General features: G+C 50.6%; 3 protein-coding genes and 2 pseudogenes across 5 annotated transcripts; 3 read left to right on the top strand and 2 right to left on the bottom strand.

Moving 5' to 3' along the window:
* The first annotated feature begins 3,507 nt into the window (after positions 1–3,507).
* Positions 3,508–6,230, top strand: LOC133746673 (transmembrane protein 19-like; annotated as a pseudogene).
* A 571-nt stretch (positions 6,231–6,801) lies between these two features.
* Positions 6,802–9,826, bottom strand: LOC133769991 (carbonyl reductase [NADPH] 1-like). The gene is made up of 3 exons (XM_062205461.1): positions 9,441–9,826; positions 8,788–8,895; positions 6,802–7,509 (listed from the first exon to the last, which is right to left on the bottom strand). Exons 1-3 carry the CDS (start codon positions 9,727–9,729, stop codon positions 7,073–7,075), a joined length of 834 nt encoding a protein of 277 aa, XP_062061445.1. The 5' UTR covers positions 9,730–9,826; the 3' UTR covers positions 6,802–7,072.
* A 75-nt stretch (positions 9,827–9,901) lies between these two features.
* LOC133769973 (carbonyl reductase [NADPH] 1-like) lies at positions 9,902–18,426 on the top strand. Of its 3 annotated transcripts, none has more exons than XM_062205431.1 (4): positions 9,902–10,000; positions 15,301–15,776; positions 16,318–16,425; positions 17,707–18,426. In XM_062205431.1, exons 2-4 carry the CDS (start codon positions 15,488–15,490, stop codon positions 18,141–18,143), a joined length of 834 nt encoding a protein of 277 aa, XP_062061415.1. In that variant the 5' UTR covers positions 9,902–10,000; positions 15,301–15,487; the 3' UTR covers positions 18,144–18,426. The 3 variants fall into 3 exon arrangements, with proteins under 3 accessions (XP_062061415.1, XP_062061423.1, XP_062061432.1); XM_062205439.1 differs by having other exon boundaries at positions 9,907–10,000; positions 15,305–15,776; XM_062205448.1 differs by having other exon boundaries at positions 9,917–9,968.
* Positions 18,427–21,661: 3,235 nt separating this feature from the next.
* Positions 21,662–23,467, bottom strand: LOC133746667 (alcohol dehydrogenase class-3-like; annotated as a pseudogene).
* Positions 23,468–23,478: 11 nt separating this feature from the next.
* On the top strand, positions 23,479–24,422 carry LOC133746662 (carbonyl reductase [NADPH] 3-like). The gene is made up of 2 exons (XM_062174872.1): positions 23,479–23,998; positions 24,415–24,422. The coding sequence occupies exons 1-2, from the start codon at positions 23,479–23,481 to the stop codon at positions 24,420–24,422; spliced, it is 528 nt and encodes a 175-aa protein (XP_062030856.1).
* Positions 24,423–27,244: the final 2,822 nt, after the last annotated feature.

The following is a 27,244-nucleotide window of genomic DNA, read 5'->3' as shown; positions in this document are numbered from 1 at the left end:
CTTAGGGAGATTACTGACGCCATAAACAAGAGTGTTAAATTGTTAAATCAACATCAGGAGTCACTGTGTACTTACGTCCCATGTGGGATCTGTCCTTAATAGGTTGTCCAAGGTGAAGTAATGATATAGCTAGTACTGAAACAGTATTTTTACACTTTGTGGTTATGTGTGGGTGCAAACTGATGAAATCTTTACTTAGTATATACTGAAGCGATCTTCTGTATATAAAGATAATTGAAAATGAAAAAAAAACTTGGTGTTAAATTGGAAATTACATAGAAAATTAATCAATTTTTTAAAAAAATATCATGTAGGATCTCTGTCATTAATGTGCTGTGCACTGTGACTTAATGCTATAACTAGTACTCCAACAGTATTTTTCACTTTTTGTTGCTATGTGAGGGCAAACTGTTGAAATCTTTACTTTATATATACTAAACTGAGTTTCTGTATATAAAGAGAATTGAAAATGAATCTTGATGTGAATGGAAGGGGAGAGAGCGCGGGAAAGGGGAGGGTTGCGGGTGGGAGGGAAGTTATGGGGGCGGGGCATTGTAATCCATAAGCTGTACTTTGGAAATGTATATTCATTAAATAAAAGATAAAAAAAAGAGAGAGCAGGCTGAAGATCTAAAACACTGGATTTAATGCTTCCTAAATATTACACAATTAGTTGTCAATGATCCCCTACCATGAGACCACTAGAAAAAAATCTGATTAAAAAAATAAACGGTGATGTTCACTACAAACTTGCCATGCAAGAATGACACTGGTTGAATGCATTCTATCCAATAGACTCCCCAGGAGTCCCATATTTTGATGGTTAATAGGCAGGTGGTTTTAGGGCAGAAGTTAGTAATTGAGAGCTACTCTTGGGTTCTTCAGTGTTACTCCTGTAGGAGAGTTGCTGAAACGCTTTCTGTTTGAACAGTTGATGAGTGAGCTTATCTGTCTAAAACACATGGGTCCACCCAGACAGCAGTTGCTCCAGCTGTTGGCCTCTGAACATTCTATCTCTGGACTTGTGTAGTTTCCATGTGGTTCACCTGTTTGACAAGTTATACGCCTACTTACTTCCCTTTTCTCTTTCTCAGACACAGTTTTGGATCATATTTTCTTTTGCTTGCTAGTTACTATGTTTATCTTTTTACTTTTTTTCTCAAAGAAACCTTTATTTAATGAATACAAAATTTCATAAGTACAATGTTAGGAATGTAGTTATTCTTCCCACGATACCCACCCTCCCGCACCTCCTCCTCCCTCTCCTCTTCCCAGTCCCATTCTCCACTAAGATCCATTTTCAATTAACTTTGCACACAGAAGACCAACTCTGTACTAAGTAAAGGCTTTGACAATTTGCACACACAAACTGAGAACAAGTTTACAGTTAACTCTCATAATACAACTCAATAAGTTAGTACACAGTGACTCCTGTTGTTAATTTAACAATTAACACTCTTATATATGACATCAGTAAACACCCAAGGTTCTTGACATGAGCTGCCTAGACTACGGAAGCCTTTTAAAAAAAAAAAAAAGATTTATTTATTTATTTGAAAGGCTGAGTTACACAGAGGTAAAGGCAGAGAAGGAAAGAGAGAGGTCTTCGATCTGCTGGTTCATACCCTAGATGGCAACAATGGCCAGCGCTACACCAATTTGCAGCCAGGACCCAGGAGCTTCTTCTGGGTCTCCCACGTAGGTGCAGGGGCCCAAGGACTTGGGCCATCCTCCACTGCTTTCCCAGGCCATAGCAGAGAGCTGGGTCGGAAGTGGAGCAGCTGGGACTCAAACTGGTGCCATATGGCACTGGAGGAGGCAGCTTTACCCACTATGCCACAGTGCCAGCCCGATATGGAAACCTTTTGAATCCACAAACTCCATCGGCATCTAGACAAGGCCATAAGCAAAGTGGAAGTTCTCAGCTGTCTTCAGAGAAAAATACGTGGCCCTTTGATGGCCACATCTTTGCACCGGGGTCTCGTTCACAGAGATTGCATTCTATCAACCATGCCTTTGAGATTTTGACACCTTTGACCTGCATTGCTGGGGTACATACATCCTTTGCTCTCTTGCCTGTTCCTCAGTACTGAGGAAGATGAACAGTAGCAGGGTCCCGTAGTGACAACTGCAGCGAGGTGAAAAAAAAACATGAAACAGGCGCTTACTGGTGTAAGAGCTGTCGCCTTGACAACCAAGAGCCTCTACCCATCCCAAGAATACACAAAGCATGACCCAAATACATTCAAATTCACCGTTATTGATCATCTTAAGTCCATGTAGCAGTGCTCTGAGGGGCTCTGAAGCCTGGACTCCTGTCCAAGTCTCTGCTTTAGTTTTCTCAGTATTTTGTTGGTAGTAGATGAAGCATGAACCAGAAACATCTACAGCAGCTTTAGTATAGAATGTTCCTCAGTGCTGGCCAAGAACAGTCACAAAGTGTCCTAACTGGGGCACCGTCTCATGCAAAATCTTCCACGCTTCACTTCGTGGACTTCTGACCTAAGAATACAGGGACCACTTTCTTATGCATGCAGCCAGATTGTTCCTGGGGTCTCTTTTGCAATTTTTAAAAAACGATTTATTTGAAATGCACAGGCAAAGGGAGGGAGAGGAGAGAGAGAGAAGGAAAAAGACAGAGAGAGAGAGAGAGAGAAAGAGAGAGACAGTGATCTTCCGTCCAGGCAGAGAGAGAGAGAGAGACAGTGATTTTCCGTCCACTGGTTCACAACCCAAATGGCTACAATGGCCAGGGATGGGTCAGGCCAAAGCCAGGAGCTTGGAACTCCAGCTGGGTATCCTAGCGGGTGGCAGGGACCCAAGCACTTGGACCACCTCTGCTGCATTACCAGGGAGCTAGATCAGAAGTGGAGCAGGTGGGATTCTACACAGCATGTCTGCATCTCAGGTGGTGGCTTAGCCCCCTACCCAGGGCCTTCTTTTTAAATTCGGAGCCACTTCCTGACACTGATATGCCGACTCCTCTGATCAGTCCCAGTGCTTGACTCTGGGAAAACCTAAGGCCACAAGTTTAGGGAGGGCCGTCTGCTGAGCAGTGTTCAGCCCACCTCTTTTCTTCAGCTTCAAGTTACCCTTGGTGTGCTTGTTTCCATATTTGTAAAAATCACTTCATCAGAAAATCTTGGGCCTGCTAAGTTTCTAAATCTGCTGACCATTGTCCAATTGAATTCCTGCCTCTATTTTTAATTGCTCTGAGCATCCTGAGACATGTACTCATCCAATAGTAGGAGCATCATCCATGTGTGATTACCCCTTTCATCCATAGCCTGTTGGCGAGTTCCAGTGAGTGCATGATGGTTCTCTCCAGTAGGAGGTAGTTCTCTGAAGACGAATTTAAACCTGTTGTATTTTCATTCAGCAATCACTGTCATACCTGGAGCTTCCATGGTAGCCTGCAACAATGGGGGGGGGGTATAGAAGGTTCTGGAAACATGTGAAAGAAGGTTAAGCAAACAGGAAGTATTCGTCCTCATATAAAGGGTAACTATGATAGGGATCAGGATCTGCCTTTGTGGATATAAATGGGTGAGTCACACAGTAACAAAATTTCCTGGGAGGTGTGTGCTCTCTGAGCAATGTTAATTATTTTAGTGAGCAGTCAGAATGACACAGCAAAAGGACCATTACATTACAGGTCCAGGGAGTAAGTCAGTAGAGCTCTCCAGACCCGTGGCTGTGGCTGGGCAGGTGGCTGTTGGTATGTGACCTTGCTTGGCCACTCTGTGTCCACCCAGACTCACCCAGATCTTGACACCAATACATAGGAAAGACACAGATACATACAGATAACAACTAAGACAGGTACACTGAGCCTGATCATTTGTTTGTTTAGCTTTATGGATCACGTCAATGACTGCAAGCACCTACTATTTCTGGATCACAGAGGGGCTCTGGTTGTTGGATTGTCCTAACCATTGCGAATTTCCGTCTCTTTACCTCTTTGCTGATGTTTTTCCTTTCTTCTTCCAGCCTCACTAAAAGGAAAGGAGAAACAAAGGAGCGAACAGATTCAGGAGGAGGGCAAAGGGAGTGTGTTCAGGTGTCCTGTCATGAGTTGTGCCCACAGAGCTGGCCCTGCTACGCATGATGGACAATGGCCCAAGGGAAGTTCCAATTGATTTCTCCAAGCGGTGCAGTTTCCTGGATGTCTTTGTCTCTCTTGGCTGCACCGGCCTGCTCTGCTGGAGCTACATGGGCTTGAGAAGCTGGCCCTGGTCTGAGCAAAAGCCTGCCAAAGCTAATGACAATCTGAAAGAAAGTTGCAGTCGGGAACCATGGAGGGGATAATAGAGTAGGCCTTGCTCCCCGTCTCCTTGGTGGGACCTTTGTGAGCATTGCATACTTCTTCACACAGTAAGTTTTTGGGAGTGCCTTAGACATTTCTATTCCCCAGTGGCTGATTACTGAATTTAGGTAGGTGGTGGGATGTCTAGGTGTGGGCAGCCGCAGGCAGTCGCCCCTTTTGCTTACGCTTAAACAAATGGATGGAGACATCCTGGCACAGACAAAAGGTTAAGGAGGTTCCAGGAAGAGGCAGGAAGAACCCTATCAAGAAATGATGTAGATAATCAGTCACACCTGAAACCTGCATTTATCACCTAGGTGTTTTATTATACCCTTGTAATCAATGATTGATAACATTTTACGATCTGTTAAGTAGAAGAACCCTGTCAGGAAATCTTTGTTACCCCAAAAGTCGTTTAGATATGTAAATCTTTTGTGTGTCTTCTTGTATACAACTGGTCATGTTTAAATACTATGTGGACTTGAATAAACTAGCCTTGATCAGGATTTGCCTTGGCTCCATTCTTTGCGTCCTTGTCCCCCCATTCCCACTCTGTTTCAGGAAACCCATTTCTTTGTGCTGCAGGCCTGCACAACTAGGATCGATTGTGGACTCGTATTTAGGAGCAACACTGCAGTTTCCGGTTTTGGATGAAAGCACTGGCATGGTGGGCAGCAGGCCCACAGATGAGGCAGAACACCGATCGGAGAACCCCATTCTTGATTACAGATAACAGCAGTGAAGCGATGGCCTCTGTCCTCATTGCCTACTTGCTCCCAGTAGCTGCTGGGGTTTCTGACCCAGGGAATGAACTGTATTTCATTCCACTAGTGAGTCCAGCACACTTGTAATTCAAATTTCATCCAAGAATAATAAGGGAAGAGGGGAAATGCCAGCTGCTCCCATATTCTATCATGACGGAATTCCACTTATTCCTCTATCAGCTCCTTTGTCATCGCTAAGACCTGTCTGCGGGAAGAGAAGGGTGCAGAGAACGTATGCATATCTTCTTTTACTGAATGGAATTTCTTCAACAATAGGTCTGTATTTACCTTATACACTGCTGTAGGTTGAAATGAAAGATTCTCAATGTAAGCTTAGTTTTGTTTGTTTAAATGAGTGTATGGACTAGAGCGATGGCATCTTAAAATTGTCCTCAGTTGTGGCTAAAAATGCTACTGCTGCAGCATAATACATGTTGTAAATAACTCAAGCTAACGTGTAAGGAAGCCAGTAAGTACAGTATCCCGGATTTTAGTATCCTGCCATTCACAATTCTGACAAGTGTGCAGACTGTGAATTGTGTGGCTTATTGCACATTTTTCCTCATTCCTGAGGGTTCATGACTTTAAAAACTAAGTGTTTTTTCTATATGACCACTGGAAAGTAAAAAACATTATGTTTGACTAAAAATGAAAAAAAAATCTCTCCAAAACTCAAAAAACCCCAATTTACTAGGAGGAAGGGAACAGCCCTATTACAATCAGAACTTGCAATGTAAACCTCACTATTAAAATATGGGCTGCATCCTTGTTTGCATTTCTCTAGGTCTGAAATTCACTGGCAAGGACAGGAGGACCATGACAGTAGAGCACTCACACAACAGGTAGTGACTTGTGGAAGGGAGGGGAGGGAGGGACACTTCCTCATGTCCACCAGCTCCATGGTGGTGATGGGCAGAGAATGGGTGCTTGTCAGCACCTGCATGGGCGGGGTCAGCCCTGACTACAAGTACTAATGAGAGCAGACACTTCGCATGTACATCTGCCAGGGCTGTTTCAACACTGCATACCCATACATGTCATCATATGCTCCCCATTTGAAAACTGAGCAAACTGACACAGCATAATCACTTACTTATTCTGAGACCACACATTAAAGTGGCAGAGCTGGGATTCCCACCCCACTCTCCCAGGTCTTCTGAGCTTCAAAGAATTCAAAGTAGTATAATGAAGACGCCTAACTCCACACATGTGAACGCTGCATACTGGACGACCTATATACTCTGCTGAGCTGTCCGTGTTGCAGATCTCAGCACAGTCCGCCCTGCATAAAGTTAAATCCAGGACACTTGATTTTCCCTGGGGTCAGAGTGCATTACAGCTGAGTGCTTCATATAAAGTACCCACTCATGACTCACATGGACACCGACTGTCTTCCCCAATGACTTAAGCTTCTTAAAGAAACCAGGCCAGTGCCTTTCCCTTCTGGTATGGTCATGGTATGGTCCCTGTTCTCCCTGAGCCTGGAAAACTGAAGCCTAACAGCCACATCCTGCCATGCTCCCGTCTCCATGCTGTGTTACCCACTGGTCCACCTAAGTAGTTGTGACTGAGTGTGGGACACAGAGAGCCCGGGATATTGACCCTCAGGCTCTTTCTAGAGAGTCTGTTGAACTCTGAACTGCATCCTCTCTTCCACTGACCTAACTTTAAGATGCTTTTCCTTGTGGAAAGAGCTGTGTCAACAAATAAACAAAATGCACACTATCTCCGTAAAGAACTATTTATTCAACTCTTGAATTGCACTCATTCTTTTCAGCAATTACAATTTTACTCCCCCTATACCTACAGGCAATCACAAAAGAGTTCACAAAGGTAGAAGTCAACTCAGGGAGGGGCCCACCCAATAGCAGTACATTAGTAGAGATTAGAGATATTTGCATTTTTCCCCCATGGATAGAAAATCTGTTGACAGTCCAAAATCCTTTAGGTTAAATCAGGACAGGCTAGGAAGCAGGATCCGGGGGTGGAGCTGGGGGTGAGCTCACCACTGTTCAACCCTTTTTTCCATGACAAACTGTCCATGAGGGCCCTCGGCATCTGGAGGCAAAAGGGCCAAGTACACGGGGGTCTCTGCTCCTTCTTCTGGGCTCTTGGTGGCGTTGGGTCCCGCCATGTCGGTTCTCACCCACCCTGGGCAGCAAGCATTCAGGAGGATCTTGTCCCCTCCCCTCTGCTCACGCAGGTTCCTGGCCTGGATTCTGGACAGGACAGTGACACCGATCTTCGTCACTCCGTACGCAGTACTAGGCCAGCCTTCGTTCTGGTGCACCCCCTTCTTCGTGTCTTCTACGAACTTCTTCATGAGCCCCACCAGCTCCTCCTCCGTGATGGTCTCACTGCGAAACTTCTGCTGCAGCTCCGGGCTGCAGGATTTCAGGGCCCTGAGACTCATCATGCTGGACACGTTCACCACTCTGCCTAAAATACATGAGACATCACTCTCAGGAGAGGCGTGCACAAGATGCTGGGGCCCAAAGGCGCTGGGATTTGAGACCAGAAAACTTCCTCTTGAGAAACCAATGCCAGTGTGCATTTTAAGAGCAAAGGATGTAGATGGTGCAGTGAATGCATAAGGAACTCCATTTCTCCCTCAAGAATAGATGAGCTAAGTGAGGCAGGTGACACTGGGGAGATCTGTCCTTAGAGGTCCCAGTGAACCAGTCTTGGAGGCAGCAGAATCTTTCAAGAGGACAGAGCAGGGAATAGGACAGGAATTAAGAGTAAACAATATGTGCAAATCCTCAACCTCACATTTCCAATATTTGTGAAGTGGCTGCCATTCTTTCTTGGCGTAGGTGAGCTGAGTGGCAGTTCACCTCCTGTCTCATTACTTGGGATTAGTGTCGCAGACTTCACAACAAAGAAATACGATCATGTGCACGTCAAGAACAATCAGTCCACTGAATAGCAGGGAATATGAGCATGGAGTTAGGCACGGTCAGATTACGGAATCCCTGTAAACCGTGGTGAGATCTGCACTTTTCTCCTGGAGGACTTCTGGGAGGGGAGAGACCATCAGAGCCTGTGTAGGATGGCGAGAAAGGAAAGGACCCAAGAAGAGACGTCTCTTAGGGGGTTTGCAACTGTGCAGACGCCCACGGGAAGGCCAGCTCTGCAGCTGGGAGCAATGGGCAGGGAGAGAGTGAATGGGCGCAACCTTGGGACCTGTAGTGACTGTGAGGTCTCTGTGCAGGGTGACCTCCAGGACCTGGTGGGTGGCCAAGGTGACACAGGAGAATGATGAACGCTCTCTGGAAATGTGTTAGCTTGGGAGGGGCATCAGGAGGAGGAGGAGAGGAAGGAGGAACTCCAGGAGCATCCTAGGCAGGTGACAGATTTTAGGGGGAGGATGGATGACTCTAGGAAGCTTCCGTTAGCCTGAATGCCACTCATAAGGCAGAGGGCACAGAGTTGTATCGAACAGGTCTCCAACAAGAGATGGCCATGGAGTCAATAAAACCCTTCTCAGATTTGTGAGCTAAGACTGCAGGGCCAGAAGGCGCCAGGTGTGCCAAGAGCAGACACGGCAGGGGCAGTGCAGGAGCGGGGACGACATCCTGACCCAGGACAGCCCCTGGCAGGGGGCAGCAGGCCGGTGCAGCTGGAGCAGTCAGGCAGCAGGGATGGAGCTGAGAGGCCAGGCAGCAGGGCCGGGTCCCTCCTGAGGGCACAGCGTGGGGTCCCCAGGAGACTCACCTCCGGGCCTCATCAGAGGCAGCAGCTCCGTGCACACATCTCGGGTGCCATCAAAGTTTGTCTTCATAGTCACTTCCGCTTGAATATGAAAGGGCGTGGTGTCCCGCACTTTTAGGGCAGAGAGAGCACGGTCAATTAACAGCAAGCACGAGGGACCACTCCGTTTAGTAGAACCACGTGAGACATGGGTGAGTTCTGAGTTGGGTCTGGGTGCAGTCCCAGCAAGGCGCCAGCGTCTATCCCTGGTTTGACCACGGCCTCTGTGTGTAAGACAGCAGCTCTGGGAGAGGCTGGGCGAAGCCTGCTGGCCTGGGCTCTGGATTTAACCAGTTCCAACTTACTTATTCCAGAAGCAGCTTCAAACCTACCCCACACGCTGACGCCAATCACTGACACTGCGAATAGCTCCTAGAAATGACGCCCTGGTGTCCAGCCAAGGAAATGCAAAGGTCCCTGTGGCCAGGAAACCTCCCAGTCTCCGGACTCTCTCCCCGCCTTCCCTGCAGCCTTCCTTACCCTCCCGGGGGGGGGGGGGGGAGGGGGGGGGCTGTTCCTAACCCCGCAGGCGCAGGGCCCACCCCGGGCTTCCCCCACGGGCGCGGCCACTCTGCCTGGAGGTTCTGGGCGGTCCCACCCTCCACCCCCGCCCTCACTTTTGAAGGCGATGCCCGCGTTGTTGACCAGCACGTCCAGGCCCCCGTACTCCTTGCGCAGGAAGTCGCGCAGGGCGCGGATGCTCTGCAGGTCCGTGATGTCCAGCTGGTGGAAGCGCGGGCTCAGGCCCTCGGCCTGCAGCTGCTGCACGGCCGCCCGGCCCCGCGCCTCGTCCCGCGCCGTGAGCACCACGTCCCCCGAGAAGAGCCGGCACAGGTCGCGCGTGATGGCGAAGCCGATGCCCTTGTTGGCGCCGGTCACCAGCGCCACGCGGCTGCAGGACGACATGGCTCGGCTGTAAGCGTGGGATCCGGGCGCGCGAGGGAGCCGGCGGGCGGCGCGGATGCAGGGCGCGCGTCTCTGCTGCCTGCGCACCCGCGGCGGACTTTGGGCCGTCCGCGAGTGCGCAGGCGCAGGCCCGGCGCAGGCCCCGCCCCGGAGCCCCTGGTTTCCAGTTCCCGCCGCTTACCAGCCGGCGACCTTGGAGAACTGGGAACCCGCAGGTGCGGACCGGGCCGGTGCTGCAGGTGCGCCCACCAGAGAGCAAGGGGCCGTGCAGGTGGGCCTTGTTCTCATTCACCCGTCCCCTCGCTTCTTTAAAGCTGTTTTGTTTTGTTTTGTTTTGTTTTGTTTTGTTTTGTTTTTGACCCCTAAGTATGCTTTATGCTCGAGACGAATTGGCACCGGTAGCACTGCCCTCCCCGGCGTTCTAAAAAGAGCGCCCAAATCAAAATCCTCGGGCGTACAGTTGTCACATAAACATAGAATCACGGGGATCGGGGTTGGTCGGGTCCCCCCCGAGTGCCTGGCAGCCAAGCTGCTGGCGGGTCCTGGCCAGGTTTCCCTCTGGCGGTGGAGGCATTTGGGGAGGAGCGCCCTGGTTGCGCGCCTGGAGCGCCATGGTCTTGCCTGGGAGGGGTCCTGCGGCGCAGGTGCCAGGGGCCTCCCAGCCCTGTGTCAGACTCAGTGTGTCGGGCACACTTTTCTGTTCCCATTCAAAATGAAAAGTGGATATACCTGGGCAGCGGGGGGGTTATAGATGGTCAGGGTGGGAAATGGGTTTTGCTCGCTACTCGCTACTTAGCACAAAGGAATGAGGCTGTAAGTTCAAGTTTCATTTCTGTGTCATCGCACAGGTGGCCACTGGACTCAGTGGTTGTTTCCATGTAAAGTTAAGCACACTGAAGGCAATGAGAGTTTTGGGTTTTCAGCACAGGAGCCACATTTTAAGTGCTCATGTGTTTTACTGAGCACTGTTCTGGCTGTGCAGTTGTAAAACATCTCCGTCCTTGGTGAGTTCAGAAGGAAGCTGCTTTAAATAGATCCTAGTGATGTTTCCACCTGAAGGTAGGTCTCTAATCAGTGGTGAACAGAATTTAACCTGGGGAAGCCCTTGCTGTTTTCACTGTTAGTGTTGGAAGTTGTTTTAACTTCATGTGCAGCTGTAAGGTGTAATACAAAGATTCCTTATGCTTTAACCATTCGCGTTAACAATTTGCAAAACTGCAGTGCAGTATCACAGTTTGTATTTTGACCACAAAGCAATCCACCGTCCTGTTCAGAGTCCACCAGTTCTGTGTGTGTGTGTGTTTGCCCGTGTGTTCAGTCCGGCACAGTTTCATCTCGTGCAGTTTTGCATTTCCACCACTGCAGACCAGAGCAGAACCTTTGCACCTGCACCAGGAGCCCCTGTTGCTCTTGTAGAACCAAACAGTCCTCTCTTGGTCCCTCGCAGATCTGTCCTCTGACACCATGTAATCATTTAAAAATTGTTATCCTTTAAAAAATATGTACACAAAGACAGGAGTTGTGGAAGAGCAGGTTATGCCCCTGCTTGTATCACAGGCACCTCGTATTGGAGTGCCCCCTTGGGACCTGGCTCTTCCGCTCCCTATCCAGCTGCTTCCGAATGCATCCTGAGAGCCAGCAGATGATAACTCCAGTGCTTGGTCCCCTGTGCTGGGCCTGGGTGACTGGGCTAGAGTTCCTGGCTCCTGGTTCCTGCCTGGCCCTGCCCCGGCTCTTGTGGTCATTTGGGGGTGTACCAGTGGGTGGAAGATCTCTTTCTCTTTCCCTCTCACTCTTTCTCTTTGTTTATTGTTTCCCTGCCTTTCATATTACTAAAAACAAGTAAATGAACTTCTAAATGGTATATAGGTGGATTTATACCACCTGGGATTATTTTTCCCCACTGAACCTAATTAAGAGCGAGCTGAAATTTCTCCCCTATCTCAGTGTATGTGTGCCATGTCATTTCCTTTTTTCTTTTTTAAAGATTTATTTATTTATTTGAAAGTCCACGTTACACAGAGAGAAGGAGAGGCAGAGAGAGAGTTCTTCCACCTGCTGGTTCACTCCCCAATTGGCCACAATGGCTGGAGCTGTGCCAATCTGAAGCCAGGAGCCAGGAGCTTCTTCCAGGTCTCCCAACAAGTGCAAGGTCCATCTTCTACTGCTTTTCCAGGCCATAGCAGAGAGCTGGATCAGAAGTGGAGCAGCTAGAACTTGATCCGGCACCCATATGGGATGCGGGCACTGCAGGTGACAACTTTATCTGCTATGCCACAGCGCTGGCCCCAATCCTGGTTTCTTTATACTTTCTCTGTAGGTAGTGTGTGCCAAGTTAGACAGCAGTGGGGTGGATTAAATATAGTACCAGACCCCTCAATGATAACACATGGTATGCAGGAAACTTTGGTAGTGTGGAGCCCCCTGCTGTTTGTAAAGGCAAATTGGGGGGGGGGGGGGGACAAGAATCATGATCTTCAGCCAAATGTTGTTATACTTTAATACTGTTACCCACACAGAACTGACAGGTCAGCTTGGCTGGATGCCTCACTTAACCTAATCCTAGTGAACTTCCAAAAGATCATGGGAAAATTGAATTAAAATATAATGTACATTTTCTATGAACTTTTAAATTTTGTTTATTTCTTTATTCCTTCATTCATTTGACAAAAGGGGTCAGGGATGATCTTCATCCACTGATTCACCCCTTAATTGCTCAGAACAGAAGGGGGAGGGCAACGCTGGGAACCAGAAACTCGATCTAGGTGGGCATCAGCTCCATCACCGGCTTCCTCCTGGGCGCACGCTATGAGACAACTGTAAGCAGGGGCCAGAGTGGGGATCCAACCGATATTCCAGTATGGGGTATGAGTACATTAACTGCTAGGCCAAATGCCCGTGACCTTTTTGAGCTTACCGTCATTGTACCATGTGCTGGGTCAGATGCTCCCACTGTCCCAGCAGGGACGGCCGAGGCAGGACAGGCAGGCATGCGCTGGCTGTTCTTGAGACACCAAGGAAGCTGCCCTTTTGGAGCCGTGGAATTAGCTCCTGGCCTCTCTATCAGAGTAGCCAGGGGAAAAGGGAACTGCTTCCTCTCAGGACTGGCGACTTGCAGGAAGCCAGTCCCCTGCCAACGCGCATGAGCCATTTGACTTAGTGTCTGCAAGTGGGCTTCATGCTTGAAACAGAAATAGCCACGCCCGTGCTGGGTGGAGGAGGGGCCCCGGACACTGGGGGTCCTCTATGCCCATCAGGCTGGGGAGCACTTGAGCTGGGACGTGTGGGTCAGTGGCTCTCAGCTCTGTCCTTTGCGCCCTCATCGTTGCTTCTCCTAAATGTGATTTTGTTTATTTGTTTTTGGTATTTTCTTTTTACCTCTTAGCTTGGAAAAGCATTGCCAAGGCTTAGTCAACACAGCCTTGCCTACATTTCTCACACATCCTCTTCTCTACGGAGCATCTGTGTGTCCTCTTCCCTTCCTATAAGGGAATTTGTCTTTAGATTTAGGGCCCTACCATCCCTAACCCAGCATGGTGGGTACCAAGGGTGCCCAGTGTCCTGGGGCCCCTACTCCACCTAGCACATGCCATGTTGGCAGGGAGACTGCATCCTCCAGTTCCTAGACATAACAATAAGAATCTCTCTTTTTCCTGGGCTACTTTGAACTTAGAGGCCAGGAACTAATTCCAGGACACCTAGGGCAGCCACCCTGCTGGCATCAGGACTAGGCATCACCACCTGCTGTCCTGCCTGGTCAGGCCCTGCTGGGACACGTGGCAGCCCCTTTCCCATCCTTTGTATATTCGAGGTAACTTCAAAAAGCCTGCTAAGGGGGCGGGCATTTGGCCTAGTAGTTAAAATGCCTGTAGCCCGTATTGAAATACATGGGTTAGATTCCCTCCTCTGGCTCCTGATAGCAGCTTCCTGCTACTGTGCACCTGGAGATAGAGCAAGTAATTACTCAAGTAGTTGTGTCCATGACGTCCACATGGGAACCAAAGATAGAGATGTGGCTCCCAGCTTTGGGTCTCTGGGCATTCTGGGCATTATAGGAGTTAACCAGTGGATGGCAGATCCTCTCTCTCTCTCTCTCTCTCTCTCTCTCTCACACACACACACACACACACACACACACACACATACACACACACAGTTGAATGAATGAATGAAATTTAAAAGTTCATAGAGAGTGTGTACTATCTTTTAATCCATTTTTTCCCCAGGACCTTATAGAGGTTCGCTAGTATTAGTTAATCTGGAGCATCCAGCCCCATTGACCTGTCAGTTCTGTGTTGGTACCAGCATTAAATGGTAAAGAAATTGGGCTGAAAATCAATATTCTTGGGCCCTTTTGGGTTTCTCCTTTGAAATAGTAAGAGACTACCACGGCCAAAGCAGGGAACTGTATCAAATTCAGGGCAGGTGGACTTGAACAGTGCTTTGGTATTGCAGGCCAGCACCAGAGGTGACAGCTTATCCCACTGTGACACAGCACCAGTCCAGGTACTGTACATTTGCAAACTGTTACCAGTGATGGAAAGTGGGCAAAGTATAAGGCATCTCTGTATTATTTCTAACAATTGCATGTGAGTCTACTATTATCTCAACAACAATTTCACTTCAAAAACAGCAAGTGTCTTTCCCAGCGATCAACCTCTTAAGCCACTGGTTGGAAACCCACCTTGCAACAACCTAATGGAATCCTTATAAAGCACCAAGGTCCATCAACTACTCCCTGTGTCTGCACAGCCCAACACCGGCCACAGAGACTGAACACTGGGGGTGTGGCTACTGCAGCTAAGAAGTGAATTTTCTCTTGCATTCATTTAGTTTCTGAAATCAACATGGAAGTGGCCAGTTGTGTGTAGTGGCAACCTGCTGCATGACACAGAAACGAAACCTAACCTGTAGTCTCCAGCCCCTTACGTAATAACATCCTCAGTATTATACTACGTTACAATAGTGAGCAGTGAGGAGCATTGATTTCCCACCACAAGGCAATGGATGAAGTCTCTGGGAAGGGACCTATTTCTTCATTAACCACGGGCTAGAAAGGAGTATCTGACACGTTGAGGGAACTATAGGGCTGGGAAGGCCCCAGCACCTGTGCCCTGCAGGACCTCCCAGCCAGGTAAGATGATGGCCCTGCCAGGGCCCAGGGCGCCCCCTGCTGTTCCATTCAGTGCCTTGCATGCCGGTGGATCACCAGGACAAGAGGAGCCAGTGGCTGTGCTTTTGTCTTGTTATGGGGAAACCAACAGAAACCTGGTCCCTTGTCATTCTCTTCCAGTTTATCTCACAACCCTAATGCCAAAGACGTCAGCACCTGGGATATTTTTCAAAACAGCTGAAAGTATGTGCATACAGGAGTCTAGGTCTGCGAGGACAGTGAGGAGCAGTATAACAGTTGGGAGATTCTGGGGAAAAAAAAAAAAAAAACATTAGAAAACGGGGATAAAGGTCAGCTCAGACCCACAGCCCGGCCAAGCAGAATGGTTCTTTGTGCCAAGCAAGCAGGCGCTAGCAGCCACCAACTTGGTCCTCAGCCAATTATTTTGCAACTTCTAGACAGGTTGTTCCAACACCAGACCTGCACTGCAACCTCAGGAACTTACCAGAACACAAGCCCTGCACAGGCTGGGGGCGGGGCCAGCGCCTATCTCTGGACCTGCCCTGTACCTGCACACTTAGGCTCCAGACCCGCGCCGACAGCATCGCTCCCCAGCTCAGACTGAGAGCCAAGCACCACCCAGCCATGTCGTCCTGCAGCCGCGTGGCGCTGGTGACCGGTGCCAACAAGGGCATCGGCTTCGCCATTGCGCGCGACCTGTGCCGGCTCTTCTCGGGGGACGTGGTGCTCACGGCGCGGGACCAGGCGCGGGGCCGGGCGGCCGTGCAGCAGCTGCAGGCCAAGAGCCTGAGCCCGCGCCTCCACCAGCTGGACATCACGGACCTGCAGAGCATCCGCGCCCTGCGCGACTTCCTGCGCCGGGAATACGGGGGCCTGGACGTGCTGGTCAACAACGCGGCCATCGCCTTCCAGCGTAAGGGGTCTGCGCACCGTGGGAGAGACCTCCCCAGATTCCTGCAGCCGGGATGGGCAGAGCCAATGGGAGGAGCCTGTGTGGTCCAGAACAGACCTCCCCGGGAAGGGAAAGGAAGTCTCGGGTTGGGCGGTACCCTTGGAGCCCCTGGGGACTGGGACCCTTTTCCAGCCAAAGGAGCCTGGGTGTTTCCCAGGCTGGACACTGGGGAGCGCGTCCAGGCTTCCTTGTTTCTCTTTGATGGAGATTTAGAGATAGGTCAATTATTAACCGATTTTGAAGTAAACAATACATTGTATGTAACAATAGTAATAGTGATAATGACGATCACATGAGATCCCAGGGTAGAGCCTTCACTGCCCCAAGGCTGCCCTCGTGCGGAAATGGATCAGCTGTCACACCAGGGGTTAACACTGGCACAAGGCTGGGACGGGAGGCAGATGTCACTGGAGCAGCCAGGTTTCCCACCCGCTGCTTTATTCCTGTAGCGTTCCGGCCAAGGCTGCGTGTTTATTACTCTGTTCTCTCTGCCCCCTAAAAGCTGAGGACACCACACCCTTTCATATTCAAGCGGAAGTGACTATGAAGACGAACTTTGATGGCACCCGAGATGTGTGCACGGAGCTGCTGCCTCTGATGAGGCCCGGAGGTGAGTCTCCTGGGGACCCCACGCTGTGCCCTCAGGAGGGACCCGGCCCTGCTGCCTGGGCTCTCAGCTCCATCCCTGCTGCCGGTCCTGCTACAGCTGCACTGGCCTGCTGCCCCCTGCCAGGGGCTGTCCTGGGTCAGGACGTCGTCCCCGCTCCTGCACTGCCCCTGCCGTCTCTGCTCTTGGCACACCTGGCGCCTTCTGGCCCTGCAGTCTTAGCTCACAGGTCTCCTGGGAGAGGCTCCTTATTTCTCCCATGCCCGTCTCATGTCGCAGGCCCTGGGGGTGCCACCCTGGGCCCTCTCTGCTCCCTGAGTGACCTGAGTCAGCCTGGCAGGTCCTTCCTAGCAGTCACCCGCTGCATCCCCCAGAGGACGTCTCCTCCTTAGACACCCTGAGCTCTCCGTGCCTCTCCGTCACCTCCTGATGCCCCTTGTAGGCTAAAACGCATTTCCAGAGGCTGCTCCTCCACCCCTGCGTCACCGTGGCCACCTACCCGATCCTGGCGGTCACCCTGCCCTGCTCCGTCCTCCACGGTCACTTCCAGGGCTGGGACGGAGCTCCCTCAGTCTCTCCCCCTGCGTTGTATCCCAGGTCCACAACAGGGCCCTTGTGCACGGCAGCTTCACTGTGGTCCTGGAACTGCAAATCCCCTAGGGACCCTAGTCTTGAGTCCCCTCCTCCCAAGCATCTGCAAACTTGCTGCCTGGATTCTCCCTTCTCAAAGATAATTTGGATGCAAAGTCTGGGCCTTTGGCATGGTCTGCAGGGAGCTGATTCTCTGGCGCTGCCTAACTCCTGGCTCAGTAACTGTGCTTCAATGGGCTCATTGTTCCCAACACGACACAGGATCCTATTTTCTGTGGAATGTGGTACAGCACTCATCCCGAGTGATGCAGTCACTTGCGTGTACACAAGAAAGGCAGTCAACCACTACTAAAACATTGAAACGTGGGATGCGGAACTGAGGCCTTGCACACAGTTTCCTCTCAACTCCTGTCCTGTTCCCTATCCTGTCCTCCTGGGAGGTCCTGCTGTTTACAAGACCCTGCGTTCCTGGGAGCTCAGAGGCGGCTCGTTGCAATGTCCCTGCCTTCTCTGCTCACCCAGAACGTGAAGGCAGGAGTGGAGTCGTTGGCCACGTAACCACCACGCTGTGTCTGTCCGTTTCACTTGGAAATCACTCTGCCATTTGTTTCCTGGGTTTCTCAAATCCCAGCACCTTTGGGCTCCAGCATCTTGTGCACGCCTCTCCTGAGAGTGATGTCTCATGTATTTTAGGCAGAGTGGTGAACGTGTCCAGCCTGATGTGTCTCAGGGCCCTTAAATCGTGCAGCCCGGAGCTGCAGCAGAAGTTTCGCAGTGAGACCATCACGGAGGAGGAGCTGGTGGGGCTCATGAAGAAGTTCGTGGAAGACACGAAGAAGGAGGTGCACAAGAAAGAAGGCTGGCCTGACACTGCCTACGGAGTGACGAAGATCGGTGTCACTGTCCTGTCCAGAATCCAGGCCAGGCACCTGCGTGAGCAGAGGGGAGGGGACAAGATCCTCCTGAATGCCTGCTGCCCAGGGTGGGTGAAAACTGAGTTGGGGGGACCCAAAGCCCCCAAAAGTCCAGAAGAAGGAGCAGAGACCCCCGTGTACTTGGCCCTTTTGCCTCCAGATGCCGAGGGCCCTCATGGACAGTTTGTCATGGAAAAAAGGGTTGAACAGTGGTGAGCTCATTCCCAGCTCCACCCACAGATCCTGTTTTCTATCCTGTCCTGATTTAACCCAAAGGACTTTACACTGTCAGCAAATGTCCCAGCCACTGGGGAAATCAAAACATCGCTATCAACTAAGGCCTGCAAATGTTCTACAACTTGTGTAGGTAACTCAGTGACTTGACTCTTAATTCCATGAATTCTCTTGTGATTTCCTCTGTGATATGGGGGAGAATCTAGTTGTAATTACTGGAAATAACTCATGGAAATCAAGAATCAAATAAATGATTCGTTATAAAGCTGCTGTGCACATTGTTTGAATACTGAGAAAATTCATCCCCCAACTCTAATCATGGAAAAGTGAGAGCAAAGGAATGGATGGTGCAACTCATGAGATAACAAACACTGGAGACAGGACACATAGGAAACGTCCTTGGATCTGTAGGCCACACACCCGGTCACAAACACTCAGATGTTCCATTAGGTAAATGAAAGCCGATACTACATGGAAAACAATGGCCGTGTCTGAAGGTGGCCCTCAGACTTCAGGATTTGAACCTCTAGGACTTCATGGACAGGACTGTGAAGGGGAAGGCAGTTGGCCTCTTTCTTTAAGAAGCCTAAGTCATTGGGAAGAAGACCCAGTGTCCATGTGTGACCATGTGAGGGCCACTTGTGTGAAGCACTCAGCTATAAAGTCCTCTGAGGTCACAGAGAGTCTGCAGGAAAACCTCTCCCATGAATCCCCTCCCCGGAAGACTCGCACAGGCCAGTGCTCTCCAGGTGGGCTGCACCACTCTGCACCCAGTAGAGGTGTAGGCATGGCCGTGTTGACTAAGCCTCGGCAACGCTTTTCCAAGCTACGAGGTAGAAAGCAGACTTTAGAGAAGCAGTGATGGGGGCCCAAAGGACAGGGCTGAGGGCCAATGACCCACTCGTCCCAGCCTGGGTGCTTCCCAGCCTGATGGGTATGGAGGTCCCAGGGTCGCAGGCCTCCTCTCCACCTGGCACGGCCTGGCCCTTTCTGTGTCAGGCGTGAAGCCCAGGTTCAGACACCTCACTTGGTTCCTGCCACACTGGCAGGCAGACCGGCTTCCTCCAAGTGTCAGGGCCGAGAAGAAAAGAGGCCCCCTTTGCCCTGAGTTAATCTGAATACAGAGGCCGGGGTCTGATTCCTGGGCCCCAAAGGAGCGGCCACCCTGATTCCCCCAAGAATGACCATCACAGGCCTGCTTGTCCTGCCTGCTCAGGCCCTGCAGTAACCTTGACCCCATTTCATTAGATACACAAGGTGACTTCAAAACGTTTGTGCGAGTGGTGGGCATTCGGCCTAACCTACACCCCACACCAGAGGACCTGGGTTAGACCCCCAGGCCCTGGCTCCTGATGGCAGTGTCCTGCTAACACTGAGGCAGGAGGCAGCAGGCCATGGCTGAAGTGGCTGGGAGCCTGCCAACGGGGGCTTTGATGGAGTCTCTGTCTCCCAGCATTGGCCTGCAGGCATTTTGGGAATTTGAAGAGTGAACCAATGAGTGAGAGATGTGTGTATATGAGTCTCAAATGAATAAAGACAATTGTTTAAAGTTCATAGAAAAATGTGCATTATCTTTTAACTCGATTTTCCCACAATGAAGTTCACTAGGATTATGTTGTCTAGGGCATCCAGCTGCATTGACCTGTGGATTCTGCATTGTGCTAACACTAAATGCTAAGGAAATCAGGCTGAACATCGTGATCTTGGGCTTCGGAGGTGAGGCAGCAGCAGGCACCCCACAGACAGATTTCCCTGCACACTGTGTGTTATCCACTCTCATACTGGTGGATTTAATCCAACCCACTTCTGGCTAATACTAGGTCACACTACCTCCATACAAGGTAGCCGTAGTGTGGAAGGAAGTCAGCCATTGTTGGAGCAACATGCATGGTGGCAAGGAAGCGTATACACCATCTCTTACTTAACTGCTGAGGGAGAAATCCCAGGAGGTCACACATTGGACGATCCCTCATGCAGTATATTTGAACTGACGAAAGGGTGGAAATGGTGAACAGATTCATGGCTGCCAGAGGACAGGGTTGGATTAGGGGACAAGGGAGGAGTGTTTGTTTCCACCAGGGTGACAGGGGGGCTCCTGATGCAGGTGGACAGGCTCTGATCTTGACTGTAGTGATGGAAATGCAAAACTGCATGAGATGAACTGTCCAGAACTAAACACACGGGCAAACACACACAGAGCTGGGGACTCTGAGTAGGGTTGCACTGTTGTGGTCTTAACTGTGATACTTTACTGTGCATATTGCAAATTGTTACCGGTGATGGCAATCGGCAAAGTCTATGGAAGCTCTGTGTTATTGCTCACAACTGCATGTGGATCTACAATTGTCCCAATAAAAATTTCCCTTGGAATGCAGCAAGGGTCTGTCCCGGGCTATTGACCTTCTGTTAACCCCTGGTTGGAACCCTACCTTACAGCAACCTGTCTGGAATCCATGTGAAGCCCCATGGTCTGTGAGGAATGTCCTGTGTCTGCACAGCCCAGACAGTGGCCACTGAGACACACGAACAGTGAGTGCCTGAAATGTGACTATTGCAACCAAGAACCAACTTTTTCATTGCTTCATTCAGTTTCCTATAACGGACATTGCAGTGGCCACTTGTGTGTGGTGGCAACTACGGGATGACACAGAAATGAAAGCTGACCCTACAGCCTCCAGTCCCCCATCCTAAGCAGACCGTAGTGAGGAACATTCATTTCCCACCACTCAACCAATCGGCCACATCTCCAAGGATAGAACCATCTCTTCATTTTGAAAGAGGGATAGAAAGTTGCATCCTGGGGGCTGGCTCTGTGGTACAGTAGGTTTATCCTCCACCTGCAGCACTGGCATCCCATATGGGCACCAGTTTTAGTCCTGGCCGCTCTACTTCCCATCCAGCTCTCTGCTATGGCCTGCAAAAGCAGTAGAAGATGGCCCAATCGCTTGGGCATAGGCACCTGTGTGGGAGACCCAAAAGAAGCTCCTGGTTCCTGCCTTCAGATCGGTGTAGCTCCAGCCATTGCGGCCATCTAGGGAGTGAACCAGTGGATGGAAGACTTTTCTCTCTGTCTCTCCTTCTCTCTGTCTGTAACTCTACCTCTCAAATAAACACATAAAATCTTTTTAAAAAAAGAAAAAGGTGCATCCTAACACTGAACTATTAGGCTGTGAAGGCCCGTTGCACCTGTGCACTGCGGGACCCCCATCCAGGTGAGACGATGGCCCAGCAAGTGCCTGTGCACTATATTTTTGTTTTTGTTTTTGTTTTTTTTGCAGAGATCACTTTAATTATGTTAAAATCTTCCTTTATGAGTTAGCAATCATTCATGTGAGGAAGACACCAGTGACCAGATTTATCACTGATGTGGCATAACTAAGCCCTAGCGTGGTAAGTGAAGGTGCCAGAAGCCGTGTGGTAGGAAGAGATTCTTCTGTGTGTCTCGCCTGCCATCAGATAAGAAGACTTAAGTCCGGGACAGACAAACTTCCCATCTGAATTTACATCTTTACAATACTCCAAATGCTCTTCCCGGAGTGCATCAGCCCAACGGCTTTGTCAATGTCGTTAAAAGCAGGTTGTTGGTCACAAATGCATCAACTTTTATTTTCTTCATCAAACATTCAGGCACAAACTCCGGGACACTTGCCACACTCTCCCATCCTCCAGAGATGGTGCTTTCCCACATGCGACCTGTCACCAGCTGGAAAGGACAGGCACGAGTTCTTCGCCTGGACCGGCTACTCCAGCCACCGTGTTGAAGCCCCAGCCTTTGTGGCATGCCCCGGGTGCTGGTGTCATGACCTCATGCTGCCATGCACTCGAAGGAACAGGCCTTGTCTCCATCAGTCTTCTGGGTGAGTGTGGGGGAGGCTGAATCCAGAGAGGCCTAGAGGAAACTTCCAGAGCCTTCCTCGAATTTGAAAACCTGACTTTAAGTTTCAAATCCCTGGTAGCAAACACCCCAGCCCCAGGGCGCTTTTGCCTAAGGATCACTAAGGTGGTGTAATAGGAGTGGCTAAGACCCTTTTACATCACATCACCCTACCCCTTGCCTGCATCCACTCATCCCTCTGTACCATCCGCTCTGTACCTCAGCTATATATACACCTCCCTTTTACAATAAAGTGAGACCCTGCTTTGACTGGGCTCCACACCGTGCCTGATTGTCCCCCGGGTTTGGGAAGGCTGAGTGGCAGGTGGCGCACTTCCCCTCCTCGGTCAAGGCAAGCTGCGGGCAGCCTGCCTAATTCTCCAGCGGTGGTGAGGAACAGTCACCGCAAGTGAGCATCCCTGGCTGGGTTTACCCAAGTCTTGGGAGTTAATACAATCAGTGACTCCAAACTCTTTGGCCCTTGAAAATGTCTCTTTATTCAAACCCACACCAATGGTCTGGGATGCACAGTCGCTTTACAGCCTATGAGAGCTGCCAACCCAGCTCCTCCCAGGCCAAAGACAGCACAAGTAGAGCCAGGCTCCACCTTGGCAGTGTTTTGTGTTTTTAAGATTTATTTTATTTATTTGAAAGAGTTACAGAGAGAAGTAGAGCCAGAGAGAGAGAGAGAGAGAGAGATCTTCCATCCACTGGTTAACTCCTCAAGTAAACACAACAGCCAGAACGGAGCTGATCTGAAGGCAGGAGCCAGGAGCTTCTTCCGGTCTCCCACATGGGTGCAGGGGCCCAAGCACTTGGGCCATCTTCACTGCTTTCTCAGGCCATAGCAGAGAGCTGGATCGGGAAGTGGAGCAGCCGAGACTCGGACTGACACTATAGGCAGCGGCTTTACCCGCTACGGCAGAGCGCTCACCCCTGACAGTGTTTTAATGCAATGGAGATGCGACAGCCCAGAAGGAAGGCTTTATCCAAAGGTGCTATAGGGTCTAAATTTTACCAACAGAGACCTCAGCCACAACTGTGTATTCTGAAAACGTGCTGCGAAGCTGGGAAATTCATTCTCATCTCATAAAGGGGGAAATCAACAGAAATGTGATCCTCTGTCATTTTCTTCTAATTTATTTGCACAATTCTAGCTCCAAAGACTCAAGTTCCAGTTTCAGAACCTCTCCCGAATGGGGTGGGGGAGCAGACGTCTCAATTCTGGAAGGATGGTGACCAGCCCTTGAAAGGATAGGAGAATGGGTAGGGGGAAGCTTTCTAGGACCACAGATAAAGCTCAGCCCAAATCAACAGCATGGCCAAGCTGAATGGCCCTTTGATGCCAGGCAAGCAGCGCCCAGGCGCCACCAGCCTGGGTCCTCAGTTTGCTGGTTTTGCAATCTTCAGACAGGTGGCTCCTCTGGGACATCTCTGCAATCCATGGCCATTACAGGAAACCAAGCCCGACCTGAGAGCAGGGCTGGCACCTGCCTCGGCACACCTCACACTTCTCCGGGCGGCTCAGAGCGCACGGCCTGCCAGTGCGCACGCAGCACGCTCCAAACACGCATAGACTGCAGCACCCGGACTCTCCACGCAGGTGTCCTGAGCTCCCAAAAAGCCCTATCATCCTGCGTCCACGTGGCACTGGTGACCGGCGCCAACAAGGGCGTCGGCTTCGCCATCACGCGCGACCTGTGCCGGCTCTTCTCGGGGGACATGGTGCTCACGGCGCGGGACGAGGCGCGGGGCTGGACGGCCGTGCAGCAGCTGCAGGCCGAGGGCCTGAGCCCGCGCTTCCACCAGCTGGACATCACGGACCTGCAGAGCATCCGCGCCCTGCGCGACTTCCTGCGCCGGGAGTACGGGGGCCTGGACGTGCTGGTCAACAACGCGGCCATCTACATGGATTGTAAGGAGGCTGGGCGGGGGACCTCCCCAGAGCCCCTGGAGTGGTGGGGTATGTCTGCTAGACGATCCTGGGGTGCAGGATCGGCCCCAGAGTCTAGTAAAGGGACCCCCAAGGAGCAGAAGGAGAGGCTGGGAGGGTGCAGGGTGGGAAGCTGGAGCCTCTGGGGAGGGGAGGGCTTTCCAGACAAAGGGACCTTGGTGTTTCCCAGGCTTCAACACCAGGGGTCATTTCTAGGTCCTCTTCCATCTCTATGATTGAGATTTAGGCTATGGATCGATTTTTTTTAACTGATTTTGAAATAAGCAAGATTTTTTTTAATGGTGACAAGAGATGGCCCCTGGAGGCTGCCACTTGCAGGAATGGAGGATGTTATCCGATGACAGTGAGGCTGGCACAAAGCAGCAATGAGAGGCAGCCTTCTCTCGGGGTTGCTGGGTTTCCCGTGCACTGCTTTATGTCTACAGAATTCTAGCCAAGGCACAGGCTCTGTGGCAGTTGCTGCTCAGGACAGCCACATCCAGTGTGGCAGCGCCAGCTCCAGTCCCGGCTACTGTGCTTGTCATCCAGCGTCCTGCCAACATCGCTGGGAGATACAGACAACGTCTCAAGTGCTTGGGGCCCTGCAACCCTCGGGAGAGATTTTGCTTTAAGATTTTGCTTCAAGATCTTCATTGGATTTGTTTGCATTTTTAGAACCGTCCTGGCGGGCGCTGCAGCTCACTAGGCTAATCCTCCGCCTGCAGCGCCGGCACCCCGGGTTCTAGTCCCAGTCGGGGCACTGGATTCTGTCCCAGTTGCTCCCCTTCCTGACCAGCTCTCTGCTGTGGCCCGGGAAGGCAGTGGAGGATGGCCCAAGTGCACCCACATGGGAGACCAGGAGAAGCACCTGGCTCCTGCCATCGGATCAGCACGGTGCGCCGACCACAGCGCGCCAGCAGTGGCAGCCATTGGAGGGTGAACCAACGGCAAAGGAAGACCTTTCTCTCTGTCATTCTCATTGTCCACTCTGCCTGTCAAAAAAACAAAAATAAATAAAAAATAAAAAACAGCATCGTCCTATGCCTCCCACCATAAAGTAGGAGTGTTAGGATGGACTGAGCAGGGGAGCAGAGAACAGGCGGAGGAAAGCAGACACAGAAAACACAAAGCAGATTTGTTGTTTCAAAGTGACCTTTCTTGTGCAGACATAAGTGGAGAGGACTTCCAGTCATGCCAGCTAACACTGGGTTATTTGGGGATTTGGCTGTTATCTCTGTGTGTTCCGATTTCTCCCAGTTAACTTGTGCGGCTTAGGAACATGGAACTTTACTGCAAGTGTCTCCAATTTTGGTGTCATGACTTGGGACTCACTAGAGTTCAGTCTAAATAAATGGCCTCCTCTCCATTTTACTTAACGTGCCATTCTCAAGGTCACTAGGATACTGTCCATGTCAGTAAGGAACACTCCTTTCTCATATGTGAATCTATAAATGCTGCAATAACATAGGCAATTTAGAGATTTTCTCAAAAAGAATTGTTTTTAACACTAAGCAACATCAAGGCAGAATTATTCAGGGTCATCCTGATGGATATTGATAGCACTGCTGTAAGAGTTTGCAGTAGGGGAGAGATTGGGCTCAATGGGGAATCCAGGAAGGAAAATTGGGAATTGATACCCAAGGGAAAAGCTGGAGAGAGAGGGTTGTCATTGGGGGTAGGGTCAGTCTTTGCAAACCTGATCTAAGAGGATTTTTTTTTTTTTTGGTGGTCAGCATGCTAGCAAAGTTTAATGAAGGGGCCGGCACCACGGCTCAATAGGCTAATCCTCTGCCTGCAGCGCCGGCACACTGGGTTCTAGTCCTGATCGGGGCACCAGATTCTGTCCCGGTTGCCCCTCTTCCAGGCCAGCTCTCTGCTGTGGCCCAGGAGTGCAGTGGAGGATGGCCCAAGTCCTTGGGCCCTGCACCCACATGGGAGACCAGGAGAAGCACCTGGCTCCTGGCTTCAGATCAGCGCCGTGCACCGCGGTGGCCATTGGAGGGTGAACCAACGGCAAAGGAAGACCTTTCTCTCTCTCTCTCTCTCTCTCTCACTGTCCATCTGCCTGTCAAAAAAAAAAAAGTTTAATGAAGGGAAATAATGAAGAGAATACAGCTGACAGACCAGTGGGCATCTCAGTGAAGAACCGAGAGCCCAGTCTGCTTTCACTTGGAGTATTTATGGTTGTTTGGTGTGGGCCTTCTTCCTCCTCCCCCTACACCCTCCCTGGAATATAGCTGGGTGGAGGGCTTTCTGGGTGTGGAATCCCTCCCAGAACTTCATAATAGTCCCCTGGGGGAAGGACAGATGAGAGTCCCCTGAGCTGCCCTTAGGAGAGAGCTCAGGCCCCTCGACCAGGTTATTGGACAATGGCAAGACTTTGATAAGTAAATGCTGGCTGCTTCCTGGTTCCATCACCCAGAAATTCCCATTTCTCTTCAGCCCCTCAAACACATAGGCTCGTGTCTACTGAGCTACCATAACACTCCCCCCTCAAGAGAAGTAACCTGTAATCTTATGGGGATAACATGGAGGAAGGTCCATCTCCTGTGTTTTATCCAGAGCTGACCTATGGGTATAGAGCTGGTGATGGGCATTCTTCTCTTGCTGTCTGTCCTAGAGTGTTCAGAGAGGGCCTGGGAAATGATTGTCTTGTATGGTCCAGAGTACTGGCCATATTGTCCAAAGGGTTGGGCTGGGTGCCACGTCTCATGATCATCAGGAGCTGGACAGCTGATACTCTACTAGAGACCAAATTGGTGAGAGTATTAAAGACACATGGTTCAGGGAGAAACAGCAAGAGGAAGGAAGCCATAGGGCCAAGGAGGGGCAATAGCCAGGGTTTCCATGACCACAGATTAGGTCCAAAATTACATTCTTGTTCAACCTGGTCCTGGACTAACAGGATATTTATAGAAAGCAGGTTCAGTGATCAGATGTCAGCTGCAGGTGGGGGCAGTGTGGGGTGGTATGGGTAGAAATGTGGTCAAGTAGCCAGGGCAATGGATTCTGGCTAGAGCTCTACAGAACAGAGGCAGAAGCCACAGACTGGACCTGATTGAACAGAGGGGATCAGAAGAGCTCAACAAACATTGGCTCAAGGGGAGAGGCTTGGTTGTGGTACAGACAGACAGTGGCCAGGCCAGGCAGTTGTTGCTTGAGGCCCTTTGGGCACTGCTCTCATTGTTCACATAAATGTTGAGTAAGTGCTTCCCCTAGGGAGAGGCCCTGAATAATCAATGATGGATTGATTGGGAACTCAGTCGCACTCAGAAT

The sequence above is a fragment of the Lepus europaeus genome, chromosome 2 (assembly GCF_033115175.1).
Source record: "Lepus europaeus isolate LE1 chromosome 2, mLepTim1.pri, whole genome shotgun sequence".
NCBI classification, from domain to species: Eukaryota; Metazoa; Chordata; class Mammalia; order Lagomorpha; family Leporidae; genus Lepus; species Lepus europaeus.
This window is presented reverse-complemented; position numbering and strand designations above follow the sequence as displayed.